Here is a 16,174-nt window from a genome sequence, read left to right as displayed (position 1 = left end):
AACAGTGATAATTTTTGTTATGTAGGGGCTGAATTTTTCTAGAAGCATCAAATCCTGCAAATCTTTAACTTCTGTGCAGTTTTATTCAGGTATATCTAAGAAGTGCATTTTCTCTGATTTTGCCCAATGTTTCAAAGGCTCCTATAAGAGCAGGATTATTTCCTTCCCCCTGTCCTTGCTTCCGTCTGCTTGATAAAAAGGCTCCTTTTGACTTCTCAGAAGTGGAAGGAAGTGACACTGGACAACATTCTGCTTTTCAGTGAACACATACTTGATGTCTGTGGTACAGGATGCTTGATTGCAGGGAATACTTTATTGATTCTGTTATCTAATTGGTACTGGGAATCCAGATTACTACCTGGTTTTGTGTCTTGTACTCTGGCTTCAACTGATTCAAAGTTACATATATTAAAAATAATGTGGGTTTTTTTGACTATTAGTCATATTTCTACATGATCATCTTGATGAACGGCTGCAATTTGTGTGGTGGGTTACATCTGTGTTTCTTTGGAAAAAGCTTTTTCTGGGAGGTGGGTCATTTTCCCCAGAGGGGCCTGGGAGGGGAGCAGAGAGGATTTTAATTGTATTTTTATTGCAGAAGTTACCTACTGTGCAAAAACTAGGTAGAACCTTATATATCTTCCAAATAGCATATGTGGTATGGTTTGCTTTTATTGAACTTTGAGTAATTTATTGTAAAAGTTGGAGCCATATAAACGATTTCTAAATGATAAAGTGTGCGTGCGTGTGCATGTAAAAAGGAGGACCTGAGTTTTAATGTCAGTTTTCTGACAAAGGCACGTGAAAAATAAGCATCTTGTTGTTCCTGATCTGGTCTAAGCTGCGCTGATTAATGGGTGTTGCTGTAGCTGACAATGAACTGATAGAAAAATGATGATTCACATAATTCGAGCTTTGCAGGCTCTGTCAAATATTCATTTCCGTCTTTACAAGAGGTGCTATAGAGTAAAATGTAAGTTCCTTTAAAGACAGCAGTCCTCAGCTTACACAGCTGAATATTTATAACTCTAAAGGAATGACTTCTGTGTTTCCTATGATTGTATGGAAAAGCCTGCTTGGGATACCTTTGCTTTCATTGAGTATTCCTGGTGTAAACTCCTCCTGAATGTGAACAAAGACTGAGACAGAAAGCAACAGGGAGTCTGGAACAAGATTTTTTTACATAAACTTTTTTTGGTGGTTTTAAATTAGGCTTATATCTGCTGGTTTTTATGTGTGCTATATAGGAATTAAAAACAATGCTCCAATTTGATTTCTTATGTAGACAGTTAAGACTGATTTATTGTAAACTCTCATGCCAGTTTAAAGAGGCATTACTTTGATTTCACGTAATGGTTTTGGTTTAATGGCAGGTATTACTTATTACAGTGGGGAAAATAAGAGGCTGCTCTGGTGGAAACTAGCTCTGTCATCAGTGTCCACTGGTACCGCGGGCAAATAACTCAGACCTTTTTGATCTCGTTGAAGTCATCTGTGAAATGTCTGCAATGATGCTTGTTATTCACCTCTCCTGGAATGTTTATGGTTAATTAATGGTTCTCAAAACCTCCCAGAAACACGCACAGCAGTGTCTCTGCTGGGACTGACAGGGAGGCAGTGATGACTACATTGGGCTGCTCAAATATATTTGACTCGCCTTGTTGACTTCTTTGGACAGTCGTCTTCCTTCTCGATGGACTGAGAGCCTTACCCGGTGTTCCAACGGGAAGGGAAACAGGAACATAAGGAGGAGGGCAGCAGAGATCCTTCATGGTTCACTTGTACAAGTCTCCGGGCTGCTGGCCTGCGGCAGGCTTGGGCACTCGCTGGGTTATTCGCGACCGACCAGGTGGGTCTGTCCCTGCTGCGATGTGATGGTCAGCCAGGAGCACATCCAGCCTCGGATCTCCTGGGGACCCTCAGCTACAGGAGCTGGGAGGCGTGCAAGGAGGCGGGAGGGTTTCAGATCTGATGTCACCTTTTGGGCTGCGGCAGCTCCAAAATGTGGTTTATCTACACGAGACTGAGGACCATGAGGGGAACGTATTGGAGGTACCAGGAAAAGGTGTTCGTTTCCATGGCAGCTTCAGGATGCCTCTGGAGTAGTGGTACTAACCCAAGATTATCTTTCACTGTTACATAGTTACCTGACTTTAAAATGAAGCCTTTTCCTGTTTGCTTATTTTGTACCTTTATGAAATATTCCAGGTAAATTGGTGTTGGTTCTTCAAAATGTCAGCTTAAACACAAAGCAAAGATGACTGTTGATGGAATTAAAAAAACAAATTAAAATTAAAAAACCAACACCACATTTATCTGTCTTTCCCCTAGCTGCCAAAGACAACTGTGGAAGCTGGCAGTCTACTGGAAGTGATTTTTGAAATTTAGCTTACTCTGCTGTGCTTGAGAAGTGTTTACATGTCCCTTTTTGTTTCTCTTCATTTATTTCTCAATTGTTTATGCATGTTAACGTGTTAGTTACCAAAGAGGAGAGGGAGGAGAAGAAATCCTGAAGTGAAATTAAATTAGACACCAGCATTAATCCTTCTGTTTGTTTCTCTAAATATATGACATAATTCACCAAAGGATTTTCCTTTCCTTGAAGATACTTGTCCTGGTTTTGGCTGGGATAAAGTTAATTTTCTTTCTAGTAGCTGGTATAGTGTTGTGTTATGTTTTGGATTTAGTATGAGAATTATGTTGATAACACACTGATGTTTTCAGTTGTTGCTAAGTAGTGTTTATACTAAGTCAAGGACTTTTCAGCTTCTCATGCCCAGCCAGCAGGAAGGCTGGAGGGGCACAAGAAGTTGGGAGGGAACACAGCCAGGACAGCTGACCCAAACTGGCCAAAGGGGTATTCCATACCATGTGGCATCATGTCCAGTATATAAACTGGGGGGAGTTGTCTGCGGGGCAGATCACTGCTCGGGAACTAACTGGGCATCGGTTGGCAAGTGGTGAGCAATTGCATTGTGCATCACTTGTTTTGTATATTCCAATCCTTTTATTATTGTCATTTTATTATTATTATCATCATTATTATTTTCTTCCTTTCTGTCCTATTAAACTGCATTTATTTCAACCCATGAGTTTTACTTTTTTTTCCTGATTCTCTCCCCCATCCCACTGGGTGGGGGGGAATTGAGTGAGCAACTACGTTATGCTTAGTTGCTGGCTGGGGTTAAACCACGACAATATTAAAACGTAACTTGTTAATTGCTACTTTTGTTCTAGCAATTTAATTGATTTGAAAAATACATTTGATGTTACTTTGCATGAAGGGCTTGTGTGTAAGAGCGTAAATATCAAGTCTTACAAATTGGGAAGAAGTAATAATTTTTTACATTGCTGCTTCTGGGTTCTTGCATCCCAGTATCTTTCAGCACTTCCTTACTTTACTTAACCTTTGGAGCACCCCTGACAGATGGAGAAATGGAACTTTATAGTGTCAAATTAACTAAGTTTTTTGCAGTAGGACCAAAGGTGTCTGGGGATTGGGTCTGGAGAACTTGGTCCATCCCTGGACTCTCTTCCCAAGGAAACAATTAGCACTATGGAGGATTTCATGCATCTGGGTGTGTATGGATGCCACTTTCTCACCTATAGTCATTTCTGTGTGTGCATGCATATGAATGTGGTAGTCTAGTGATGTATAGTGAGTTTAATTTGGGATTCCTGAAGTGAATTGAAGCAGTGAGAACATACGGCAAATGCCAGAAATAATGATCACATTACACATTTCTGATGAATAATTCAATTCAGTTTAGTGCTTTTCCACCACTGAAATAAACCCCTCACAATATTTGACATCATGCAGATGAAACACTTCAAGAACAAAAATTTGGAAGGTGAAAGAAGCAGTTGTTTCACTTCTGTTTGAATTGCCACTGGTAGAGGAAATCTTAACTCTCAGTTAGAACGAAGGCGTATGTAAAGTCTTGGGCTGGAGCTGTGGCTATTAAACAGCTCTTCTAGTTGTGTAGCTGTGGAGCAGACTTCAGGAGGAAGAACAGTGGTCGCGAAGGGCTGCTGTGGAGCTGCAAAGAAACTATTTTTAAAATAGGCCAGGAAAGCACAGCAGAAACTACAGCAAACAATACAAACCATACACGGGAGAAATAATTTTTAAAATTGGTAAAAAGGAAAAAAAAAAAAAGTCGTCTTTCTCCTTACTCTAAAATCCACCTTTCTGAATTTGCATACTGATACATTGTGGGCAAAAAGAGTGAAAGAGAATATTTCAGTGACACCCAAATATTTTTGAGCTCTCTTGAAAAAAATTTCTGCCACCTGTCACTCGAGGGGTGTGTTTTGGGGAGCGGGAAGTGAACGTTTCTGCAGCTGCTGGATGCTGTTTAGGCTTGAATATTACTAAATGTTCACAGAGCTCTCGTGTCAGCTTTATCCTGTGTAGCTTTATAAATGGAGAAAGTGAGGCACAGGCTTAATTATTTATTAAAGGAGTAGGAGTGTTTGGAATGGAAATTAGTTGTCCTACTTGGACAGTAGGAAGAGGCAGTGGCACTGCAGGTACCTAACATTGCCTGTGAATTTGGGTGTATAAAAGCCTTAAGCAGGGCTGCAGGAGTTAGGAGTAGAAAATTCCTCTTTTAACTTCTGGTGTCAGGTAGCTAATGACATAGACCAAGGCTGGTTCTTCATCGACTGAGCAAAACAGAGGTGACCAGCCCACTTTGTATTTTGTTGCATCTGAACTAAAACCAAAGATAATTCAGATAATTCTGCATTTTACCATCCACTTTTTCAGTTTGTTTTGGGTTTTTTCTGTGTTTTGTGTAATGCATAGGAGAAGTACTAGCACACTACAGAACGATGAAATGCAGAATGATCCTACATCTCCTGCTTCATGGTGATTTCAGGACGTAGTTCTAGCTGCTTGTTTTTCATCTTTATTTTTTTCTGTCTTGAATGAAGCTGGTCTGGAGCAGAGGGGTGTCCCACAGCCCTCATCTTGCATTTCCAAACCACGGGGCGAGAGCCGGCGCACCCCATGCTGGCAGAGCTCAGCTGGGTCAGCAGTGTCTTGACTCTGCTTTTGTCTCACGGACCTGTTCTGCTGTCTCTTCCTGATGGGTTTCCATTCTAGAATAGACAGACATTTCTGTTGAAAGCAAGCGCCAGCCTCTCCCTTTACAGAGGAATTTAACTTGCTTTGTGCAGTGTGAAACACTGCAGTACAACATTCTTCATTCAAATCTCCTCCTGTTTTGAAATGAAGAGCCATGAGTACCTGGCTCCCCTCCCTCCATCTGTCCACACCCAGGCTGCTCATTGCTTGCAAATGAATTAACATCATTTCTGAAGGGTGTTTCTGTACATTTCCCACACTTTTTGGTCAGTCTCATTAATTCTCACACTCTGATGCTCCATGGGGAAGCCCAGGATTGATCGCTGCTTGTGAGCCTTTGCTGGACTTGATACTTCATTCCTTCATAACTTTTTTGTGGTGTTTGAAATGTTAAATAGTGGTGTTAATGGTGTCCTGGACAGCACAGCAAGTGTTGGAAACGGCGTGTGGTCAGGGAGGACAGGGTGGTCCCAGGGCTGGTGGAGGAGCAGGAGTTAAACTTCTTTCCTGGAGTGTGAGCGCCTTGTGCAATACCCAGTGGAAATCCCCACTCCTGTTCTCTCTCCCAAAAAGGATCCAGAAACTTATGTTTTACTCATAGCCAGCCTTGGTTTCCTGAGAAATTGGGAGTTATTTGATTGAACATGTGTGCAGCATGTGTTTAGCTTTATTCCTTACTGCATTTATTCCCTGTTGTTGACTTCCTATAACTGGGAGCACGCGTCCAGGCTCCTTGCACTGCTAACCACCTTTTTTTGTAATTAACACAGCAGGGTTTGAGGAAAGAATCTCTTCTTTCTGGGAGAAAGGTTTGAGCAGTCAGGAGAAGAGTGTGGTGAAAAATACCCAAGAGTCTGGTGCTTCAGGGAGACTTGGTTTGCCCTGGGCCAGAAGCAGAAAGGGCATTTAAAGCAGGAAAAAAACCCAAACCTTATGTTAAAAATGTTCACCAAATTTTTGGCCATCTCTGCAGTGTTGGCTTCGTCACCCTGCATGAGAGGAAGCCGTTCAAATAAGTATTAAAAAGTTGTTTGGAGAACATATTATTTCAGGTTGCTTAATAGGCCCAAAGCAATTTCTGCCTCCCAGAGCGCACAGGCACTTGGGATGCTCGTTACTGGAGGCTACAAAGAGTTCGTCAGCTTGAACTATTTTCTGAGTACTAAAAATGTGATCTAGAGTGCGTGTGTGTTGCTTTTGATTAAGCTAATAGTCCATGTGTCAGAATGACTTTTAAATTGTTTATTACATAAATCCATGCTGCAAACCAGTGAAAAAATGTAGTTTTACTCCTTGCCCATAGTATTTTATCCAGCATTCAAAAAGTGGGAAAGCATAAGCAAAGGTTTGTCTGAGGTTTTTTTAGCTTGATGTCGTCTGGGGGAAACCTTGAACTGAGTAGACAATCCTAAAATAGCCGTGAAACTTCCTGTAGGCAGAAGTAGTTGTAATGCTCCTGCATTTAAGTTTTGGGTTTTCACTTATTTGAAATGTATTGATAAACTTTTTTTTGTTTTGAATAAACAGTTGTAGAACCTAAAGTATAATACAGCCTGATGTACTTAGACATGTTATCTTTATCAGGGGTTTTATGTGCACTATGGATTAGTTAACAAAGATGAGGACTTGGCTTGCGCATGCAGGAGGAGTTACCCACACTCTGCCATTGGAATTAGGGCAATGAATCCCTGCGCAGGGTAATTTAATCTGGATTCTGTTTTTAAACATCCTCCCTGAAAAGTCAACAGCGTGGACTGTGTTTTGATAAAAGTAAAGGACGCTTTCATGGCTATTTCATTAGACAAAAAAAAAAAAATCTAAATATTTAATTTGAATTCTGCATGGATTAAATGCCTTGGCAACTTTGTAAACATGTTTAATTGCATAATTTTGAGCATTTGCTTAAAAGCTTTGCAGATCTGAAGCCTTGCATCAGTTCGCAGTCTGAATTGCAGATGACTGTTTTTTTGTATGGGTATGGAAAACCAATGTGTGGGCTCGCTGCGTTCAATGGGATTCTAGTTGAAGGGTGCTTAAAGTTATAAAATTTTCAAGCTACCAGTTGCGATGGAGGCGTTACACAACTGTAATAAAGGCAGAAAGCATCGTCTGCCTTGCTCATTTAAGTGATGCTTTTGTTATGCCTAGAAAAGCTGGTAGACCCAAGTAATTAGTGATGCAAATATATTATGATGTAGGTATGAAAATAAAAAATGAGCGTCCTCAGTACTTCACTGAGACTAGCCTTAATTTTTGCTTTTAAGCATGTCTTGCATCCTCTTCTTTTACTTCACCAATGCAAAACTTTATGCACTCATCTTACACCTCAAAACGATTTTATCAATCTGTATTAGAAAGAATTTCAGGTACTAACGCCTACAATTTTGTTTATATATTTATAACTATAAAGGGATTCTTGTCAACATGTATTACCCAATGCTAATATTTCTCAAATAAGTAAGGAATATTCTGTTTTCTAAAGGAAAATTTACCTTTTCCAGGGCATGCAGTTTCTGACAAGATTATGAATCTGAACCTGAATCTCCCTCCTGGCTCTGGTCTTAAACAAAAGACTGTATTTCCTCCTCTTATATCATTTTCACTTCAAAGCCTGGTTTTTAGATACCAGTGAAATTTTTAAGGCTGTGATGATCAACAGCTTTCAGCTCACGGCGCATTTTGTTCCGTGAAATTCTTGCTGTTACTGTATAAAGACTTTTCTAAGTCATTAAACCTCCCAGCCATAGTCAGGGTTGTTGGGCTGTTGTCTGTCATTTGGCACAGCCCTTGTTGTAATCATATACTAAAAAAAAATATTGAGGCTGTTTTGCCCAAACTGCAAAGTCTTTCACTTTTGGAGTACAGCCTTTCTTATATATGATGAGCAAATGTGAACAATTCCTAGGAATTAATAACATACTGGGAATATGTCAAAATATGTAATCCAAAGCATTCTCTAAAACTTATTTATATATTTAAATGGTTTTAACTTTTAGTTGAAGCTGTGTTGTTGCTTGTTTTTAATTTTTTGAAACTGAATGGAGTGTTAACTTCAAACTGAACTATAATCTTAACATAAACTTCCACAGGGTTTACAAAAGGAGGCAGGTGGATGCCTGTGCCGCCGCTGTCTTACTCTGATGTTCAGCACCTGCGTGTGTGGCAGCTTTTAGGAGACAGAAATTTAACAAACTCATCACAGACAAGGTGCAAGATCTAAAATTACTGCTCCAGGCTTCTGTATGAAGTGGAGATTTTGTTCATTTTGGACTGCTTTGTCTTTCATATGCCTGAAAGATAAGACTGTGTTAGAGCTGTGCGTGCAATTTAATGCTTGGTGTCTTCCAGTCTTTCTGTGTAATTGCTTCTTACATGCTGGGCAGGGGTCCTGAAAAGTCAGGGGTAACTGAGCTACATGTGAAGGTTTTGAATCTGCTGACTTCCACCTTCCCATTTGTGGTTTGATTCTGTTTTGCTTTGATTTCGATGTGCCTCCTGTTTGTATTGAGCTTATATGGCATTAACATGGGAGGAGGACCGCTCCTTGCAAAGCAGCCGTGGGGGACCACTAAGTCAAGGCAAGAGCGTGGACGGTTTTGGAGTTCAGCTCTGCCAGTTGGAGCGGATTTGTGTGGGTGAGAGGATTGCTGTTTAATCTGGGCGGGAGCTGGGGGTTGGTGGTGCTGTTTTGTTGTCATCCCACTCCTTTCCCAAGCTTGTCATCTTTTTATACAGCATGGCATTTGGGATAGGGGTGGGAACATCCTGAGAAACCTACAGTGCAGATACATGGAGATGCAGCTCGATACTGAAAAGCAGCTCAGGTTGCTTGTGCCTTCTCCTGGTGCTCTGTGCTGCGCAGGCTGTGATTCACTGTGTTGCTATCCAGTCAGAGCACTTAAAGCTTATCGCTGGAAAGAGTTGAAACCCTGCCTAGGGAGATGATCCTGCTTGGAGCAGGAACGTTGCTCAGAGTGCGTGAGATGACTGGGCAAGGAGGTCTCCTGGGTCTGAGTTTGTCCTTCTAGCTCTGTACATGACCTACCGAAGAATGAATAAGTTGGTACAGGAATTTGTTTCTGTACTTCCAACTTTAGTTTATAGGATGCTTAAGCCTAAAAAAATCATTTTGGTAAATTCTTTTTTAGAAGCTGAACATTGCATGCTGCAGAAAAGCAAGGTATAATTCCAGTCAGAGTGTATCTATCTGCCTGCTCTGGGTGTAAGTATTTTATGATAGTGCATATTCTTGCCAGGAGCTTTGCAGAAACCCTGTCCTCTTTGGGGTAGTTTGAGAAGCCCCCACTGTTCAGTAGAGGTTCATAATTGCACCACAATTCTTATAATCTGCTCAAGTGTAAAAAAAAAAAAGTATCAGTTTTAAAAATTAAGGATAACATACTATTACTTCTGTTTACTGGATCCTTCCCAAGATTGTAGGGTAGAAGTGTTTTGGCACCTTGGGTTTGTCATGTAACTAGTCACCTAGATACTCGTCTAGTTTAAACTAGTGGGCTTTTTCAAGCAGGAGCAATCAATTCCTGAAGATCATCTGGATTTGTTAAAGATATGACTGAGTATGGTGGTATCTTAAAATGTAATGTGTCTCTTAACTTGCCTGTGATGAAAACTACTGGCAATGACCTTTCCATAGAAGTATTAGAGGGACTATCACTTAAATACCATCATTTTATTCGGGGACAGTTACCTTCATGATAATGCAGTATCATTTGTGCCTATCAATACTTTATATGCTTCAAAGTTTAAAAAGGAAAAAAGTCAAATAGATGATAAACGTTGAGAATGACAAATGTGACTAAAATACAGGAGGTTGAAGATCCTTCCTTACCCTTTGAATTCATTAAAAACTAGACATGCCTGCTGAGTGCTACAGGGAATGTTGGACAGGTAGTTGCAGAAAGAGTAAAAGTAAAATTATGCAACTGTCTAGCATTATACAATACTCTGTCCCTCTGTGACCTAGGTAACTTTATGATCTGGTGATGGAAGTGAATAAATGCTTTGTTTTAAACGGATGGAAAACTTTTTTGTTGCTACTAGGGAGGTTTTAAATATGTAGCTGTCAGCCAGGTGAGCTTGAAATACAATAGAAAGGATTCTGCAATACAGGGCAAGGCTTAATGTGAGAATAAGAATACCTGGTGTTTAATCGTAATTTTACTACAGGCATCTTGACCTTGAATTAAATGTGCTTATTCACCTTCAGGCACTTGAAGCATTGGCAGCAGGAGCACAGTCTTCAGGAGGTTGTTCCTTGTCTTGAATGATCACAGTGGGTGGGATCGCTAAGGTCTACAAGTTTTAGGAAAGGAAAGGAGGTGGAAGGCTTTTTGGTGTTTAAAGTGGCTGTTAACCTAATAACCTGTGTAAATTAAAAGAAGCGAAAGCAATGAATTCAAAATTAAAGTGGTTGTTGTGACTGCAGACATAAAAAGGTCCTGTGTAATAGGGTGACCTGTGGGTTAGAGCATGCACAGCCTCTGACTCTGCCGTGGTATGTTCTTGGAGTAAGTCTGAAAAAAACCCCCAAAACTTTTGCTTGTGTAAGCAATGGGAAAACAAGCAGATACTTTATACTCTAGAAAGCCCAATAAGCCTCAGGAAATTCCTGCATTCTTGATTTTATTTTGTGGCAAAGAACTGTGTGGTGTGTTTTTGAAAGATGAGCAAGGTTGCCCCTCGCCAGCCCAGTGCCACAGACTCGATAAGCTGGAACTGAATAGCTTATTGTTCCCTTGCAGGCAGCCCGATCAGCTGTCACTGCTCCCCTCAAAAAACACTGAGTTTATTTATAAAGAAAAAGTGCTGATATCACATTTCTTACTAAAGGAAAAGGTTACTAGTTCTTGCTGCTGTTTAGCAGGAGAGCTGTGTGTGAAGTATCCCACCTTGAGAACCAAGAGTTTGAGCTTCGTTGTAATTTTGTAATTAAAATACATGTGCTCTACTGATCTTCTAGTCTTTGAGAACTACTAGTTTTTTGGAACTGGTCCTTTGTATTTCTACTTTTTCTCCTGGAGCTAGATTCTCAGTCGAGAATGTGACTGATGGAGAACGTCAGAGTTGCCAGGTTGTCACCCTCGTAAAAGCTCCATCAGTTGTAGCATGGAGAAGGGTAGGTGGCCACACCGTTACCTGTCTGAGCTGTATCTGGTGTTTCCTATTCCTACCTCAATCCTCCTTTTAAACATAGTGCCTACTGTTCATCCATACTAATAGGGTAGCTGACTTTTTCTGAAAAATAACACTGTGCAGATGATCAAGCCCTAAATGCACAAATAGGTGTGCATCATATACAAGGAAGATATTTGCTGCATTTGAATTCTGTGCCTCTTTATCGGCTTAGCAGAAAATGCCACATCTGCTCAAGTATTTTCTATGTGTGATACCTTTTCATGGGCCTAGGAACTAAGCCACAGCTTATTAAAATGAATGTCTTTGCCCAATGACTTCTGAAAAGGTCACAGAGTTGTTTCTATGTTGGGACCATCCCTTCTGCTGAGGAAAGGGTGGAGGAGAAGACACAAAGGGAGGAAGAGCTTTCTAATACTTCTTGCCTTGAAGGATGTTCTTTCTTGAATGTCAGACTTGCAGATGAGTGTTAGGTTAAGGACTAGGCAGACTGATTCATCGCAGCAAGGAAACACTACGTTACTGTGCATTTTGCTGCTATTATTGTCTAGCTACCTCACCTTTTCTTTATGAAAGTCTTAATGACAAAGCCACAGGTAGAATGGGGTTGTCTTGTTTGCATTGCACGTGGCTAAACATGTCACTTGTGCAGAGTTTTGCAAATCCATTAGTAGTTTTGTAATTGGGGACTGAGCTGAGTGAAGATGATGTATATAGCATACGTTGAGCATCAGCAGCAAAGTTTTAAATAAGTGCTAGCGGACTTAATGTGTGTAAGCATTCATTCATTCCCTGTGCCCCTCCCAGCCCCTGCCGATCCTGAAATACTTCTGCTAGCTGGAACCGAGCAAGCAACAAAGAAATCTCACAAACAAAGAAATCTCACAATTTGCAAGAAACGCAATACGCAGGTTTTACCTAGCGTTGCTCACGCCTCCCTGTGCCGCCTTCCCTGCCGACCGAGGGTTGTGCCCTTGGGAGCGCGGTAGGGCAGAGGTTCCCCCCTCTGGGTTTGTTTCTGCAGTGCCCTTGCAGCCAGCCATGGCAGCAGGACCCGATGGTGCTGGTCCCTGCCCAGGGGTGAACCCGCACCCTTCCTGCTGCAGCCGCCTCGGCTGGAGAGGGAACCGTAGCTGGGGCTTCCCTTGGCCCGGAGAAACGGGCGTGCTGAAGTGGTTTTGATTACAGAAGTATGTGGACAACTCAGGCCTGTGTATTTGCTTGTAGTTCTATTTCCTGACGAAGGAAGTTTTCTGTTTTCTAAAATTCTCTCCTGAGAAAAAAATAAGCCTGACCAGCTTTGCCCACACGTCGCAGTTTCAACTACTCAGTTTCCTTCTATGTTACGACCTTGCTGCCTGTATTTTCTTCACAGTGAAAGCTACAGAAGACCCTGGGTACTACATTCTCAGAGAAGTGGTACTACCAAATGAAAGTGCTAATCAAGGTCATCTTCAAGCCTGGAAACCCCACATTTTTGCAGATTTTTTTTTTTTTTTTTTTTTTTTGGCAAGCCTAACTAGGAGCTGTATTTGTATACATGTGTTTTGGGGTTCCTAAAATAAAGATGCGTGCTTTCTTCATTGCAAATCCTGGACCCCCTGAAACTGTTTGTTCCCACAGATGTGAGCACAATTCAAGGCAACTGATACTCATAGCGCATGGCAAGAGTAAAGCGCTTGGAGGTCCAGATGGTATGCTTTTTCTGGGCAAAGGGACAAGTGTATGGAGGAGGCCAAGCTGGCCTCTCTAACTGCGTATCTCGGGAATTAGCAATGAAGTAGTTGATTAAAAAATTGCATTTGGAAAATGATACTTACCCATCTTCAGTTGTGGTGACGAAATTGTGGGTGCCTGCAGTTGCAATGCATAGATATAAACAAAGCTGTGCATGCTGAAAACCTGAATGTTACTTATTTTATTGCCGATTCTGAATTCAGCTTGGAACAACACACCTCTGAAAACCTTTGGAAAGCGCAGCAATAATAGTCAAGCAATAGCGGGCATCTCTACAGTTTGAGTGCTCAATAGACCTTTAGATGAAAGTGCATATTTTATTGTTTTCATGTTGAGTTTATTGCCTGTATAAAAGCCAAATAACCTCTATTAGCTGCATCACTGAATATTTCTGCATTTTTATACTCAGAGATTGACATGCTTCTGCTACGTTTTCTTGCCCTGCTTGATGGTGAGCAAGTCATTTCACTATTCTGTCCCTCAAATTCGGAATCAGTAAGATAAGGAGAACACCACCCAGGCTTAAAGGGCTAATGTGAGAAGTTTTCATATTTGTAAAATGTTTGAAAAGTGTTTGTAAAATATTGTGTTAATACAAATAGATGTCTTCAGTAATAATTATGCATAATAATAATACTAACACCTATATCTGTGTGCTTTATGGGTCCTTTAGACATAGATAAGTTACTTGCACATATTTTAAAAAGCAAAATAGCCTTCCTGGAGATAATTCCCTAGCGGGAAGTGCTATCATGTTGGCTCTCCGAAGGGGTGTCTTTATTTTGATGGCTTGGTTTATAATGAGAGCTGCACAGCTGGAGACTCAGTAACTAACTGAATAATCCGAAGTTGGTGCCTTTGGGGAGTGCCCCAGTATGTGCAATGTCTTGTTTCTGCATCAAGAGTAGTCTGCAAAGGAATTTGATAGAAATTCCCTGAAGTGATTTTCTGAGCTGACGTGGGGTATTGCAGCATTCAGTCCTTTTTCCAGACTGAGATTCAGTACATTTTTAGGCAGTGACCACTTCTTCTTGATGCCAAAAATGCACTTGACACTCGTAATTGATGCACTGTTCAGCAGTAAAGTTTTGCTTGTAGGTCTGTGCACCAGATTGCAGGTTATTGGATAGATTTCCTGCAACTGATGCATCCGAGATGCAATCACAATAATTTTCTGTCTGCAGATATAGTTAATCATAATTGAGCTTTGCTGACATACCACTAATGAGGGAACATATTTTTAACTATATTTTACTGGAGAATTTTTATGGTGTTTTTTCTAATGGGATTTTGTTTAATCTTTAGTGCTTTTATTTGTTACAGAGATCCGTGCCCAGTTGGTAGAGCAGCTGAAATGCCTTGACCAACAGTGTGAGCTTCGGGTCCAGTTACTGCAGGACTTGCAGGATTTCTTCCGCAAGAAGGCAGAAATTGAGATGGATTACTCAAGGAATTTGGAGAAGTTGGCTGAGAGATTCCTGGCTAAAACTAGGAGCACCAAAGACCAGCAATTCAAGTAGAGTATTTGCCTTTTGTTTTTGCCCTTTTTTCCCTGTAGATGTGGTCACAAGGATAGGAATACAAAAAGAGAGCTGATATAGCACTGCTGTGAGTGTCAGAATAAAATGTTTCCCAAGTTTATGTTAGACACAGAACCCATTTCATGTTTCTACACAGCCTGGTTGCTAGCATCATTTCAGTAATTCCTCTTAGGTCCTGTGTTGTCAATAGGGAATGGAATGGTAAAAATTCACATGTATAAAAGGAGTAATTTTCTTGGGAAGGTGGGCACAGCTGTGCACCTGATCTAATGGACAGAGCCAGAATTTCCTTCAGCGTCAGTGGCTTTGGTCTGTTTTTTCAAGTATAACTGTTTCTAATCTGTTAAACGCTGTGATTTACCATTGCAGCTCTTGGTTTTCAATATCCTACACATATTCAGTGCAGGATTTAAGAGTGTTGTATCTCTGCTACTATTACTTCAAAACAGGACAGAAATAAGGCCAATAGTACTTCTAAATGGAGCTGTGCCGTTTGGTGGGGCAGAATCCCTAGATACAAAGCTGATGGGACTCATTAAAATTTAAAGATGTCCTTATTGACAATCAGTTGTCTCACCAGCTTGAAACATTATTTACAGGTAGGTCTGACTGTACTGTTTTGGTTGTTCCCTGCTTAGATGTTTGGGTTGGGATGACTAATGTGTATCAAATGTGGTTTCATGGATTCAAAGCCTTCTGATTTACTACTGACTCCTGCCTGGAGGAAGGGACACAGGTGCTTTTCTCAGGAAGGGGGATGCAGGAGAGGACCTGTGGGTGAAGAAGGGGCTGGCGCAGGCTGCATGGCATGGAGACATTAGCCCAGTGAGTAGGTGGCCAGCACAAAGCCACAGCCACATGGCTTCTGTAGCTGACATCTGGGCAGTGCGCAAGCTTGGTGGGTTTTACTGTCAGGGTAGCAGCTGGGGAAAACACCGAGCAAAAGCAGCCTTGGCATCTGAATCATTTCTGCTTTGGACAGATTGGTCTGAGAGGATCCGTCTGGGTCTGCCTCCACCCAAAGTGCAACGTCACTTTTAGCAAGTCGGGCCAATTATCGTGTTTTTGTTGTTTTGTTGTTCTTGTGTTTGGAGGGTTATGGGGATATATCAGCTTTGCCTTTCCACTAGAAGCTCTTTTTGTGAAAGCCATTAAGTAGGCACCATTTTAGTTTCCTTTCTGTACAGCTTTGATGTCATTTACTTGAGTTCTCATTTAAAACGCATATTGTGCTATGTTGTCGGGAAAGCACGACTCCCAAGCATAGCTATTTGACAGATTGGAGAAGAGTTATTCTGCGTATCTATAGAGCTGTAATTGTCTTAAGTGTTTTTTTCTTTTCCTTTACAGTGAAAGTGTTCTTGTAACTATAAGCTGCGCGTGTTCTGCATGTGCCTTTAAGATGGCACTAAAGAAATGGCATCTTGAACTATAATTTTCCTCTGCATTATGATTGGTCTTTTTCAGTTCATTTTGTTGTTATACCTGGTGAAAATTGAGGTGATTTCCTTTATATTACATGGTATGAAACATCCCATCAGAAGTGCTTTTGTATTCAGCTTTCACTGTTGGGAAAGTTGTATATAGCTTACTTCCTATTTTGAGATTTAGAGTGAATTTTTAATGTGGAATTTTTTACCCTAATTGAACA

General features: G+C 40.9%; 1 protein-coding gene across 5 annotated transcripts in view; it reads left to right on the top strand.

Annotated features, from left to right (window-relative positions):
• The window catches only part of SRGAP2 (SLIT-ROBO Rho GTPase activating protein 2), a 115,283-nt gene that overhangs the window by 23,742 nt on the left and 75,367 nt on the right, over nt 1–16,174 (top strand). For 2 of the 5 annotated variants that reach the window (XM_069771341.1, XM_069771344.1), the window contains exons 1-2: nt 1,691–1,849; nt 14,306–14,498. In XM_069771341.1, the coding sequence (XP_069627442.1) occupies nt 1,771–1,849; nt 14,306–14,498 (272 nt within the window). In that variant the 5' untranslated portion in view covers nt 1,691–1,770. Of the gene's footprint in view, nt 1–1,690; nt 1,850–14,305; nt 14,499–16,174 lie in introns of those variants that run through there. The other 3 variants (XM_069771343.1, XM_069771342.1, XM_069771340.1) reach the window with 2 other exon arrangements.

Source organism: Haliaeetus albicilla, chromosome 26 (genome assembly GCF_947461875.1).
Source record: "Haliaeetus albicilla chromosome 26, bHalAlb1.1, whole genome shotgun sequence".
Lineage (NCBI taxonomy): Eukaryota > Metazoa > Chordata > Aves > Accipitriformes > Accipitridae > Haliaeetus > Haliaeetus albicilla.
Note: the sequence above shows the minus strand (reverse complement) of the source record. Positions and strands in the feature narration are given on the sequence as shown.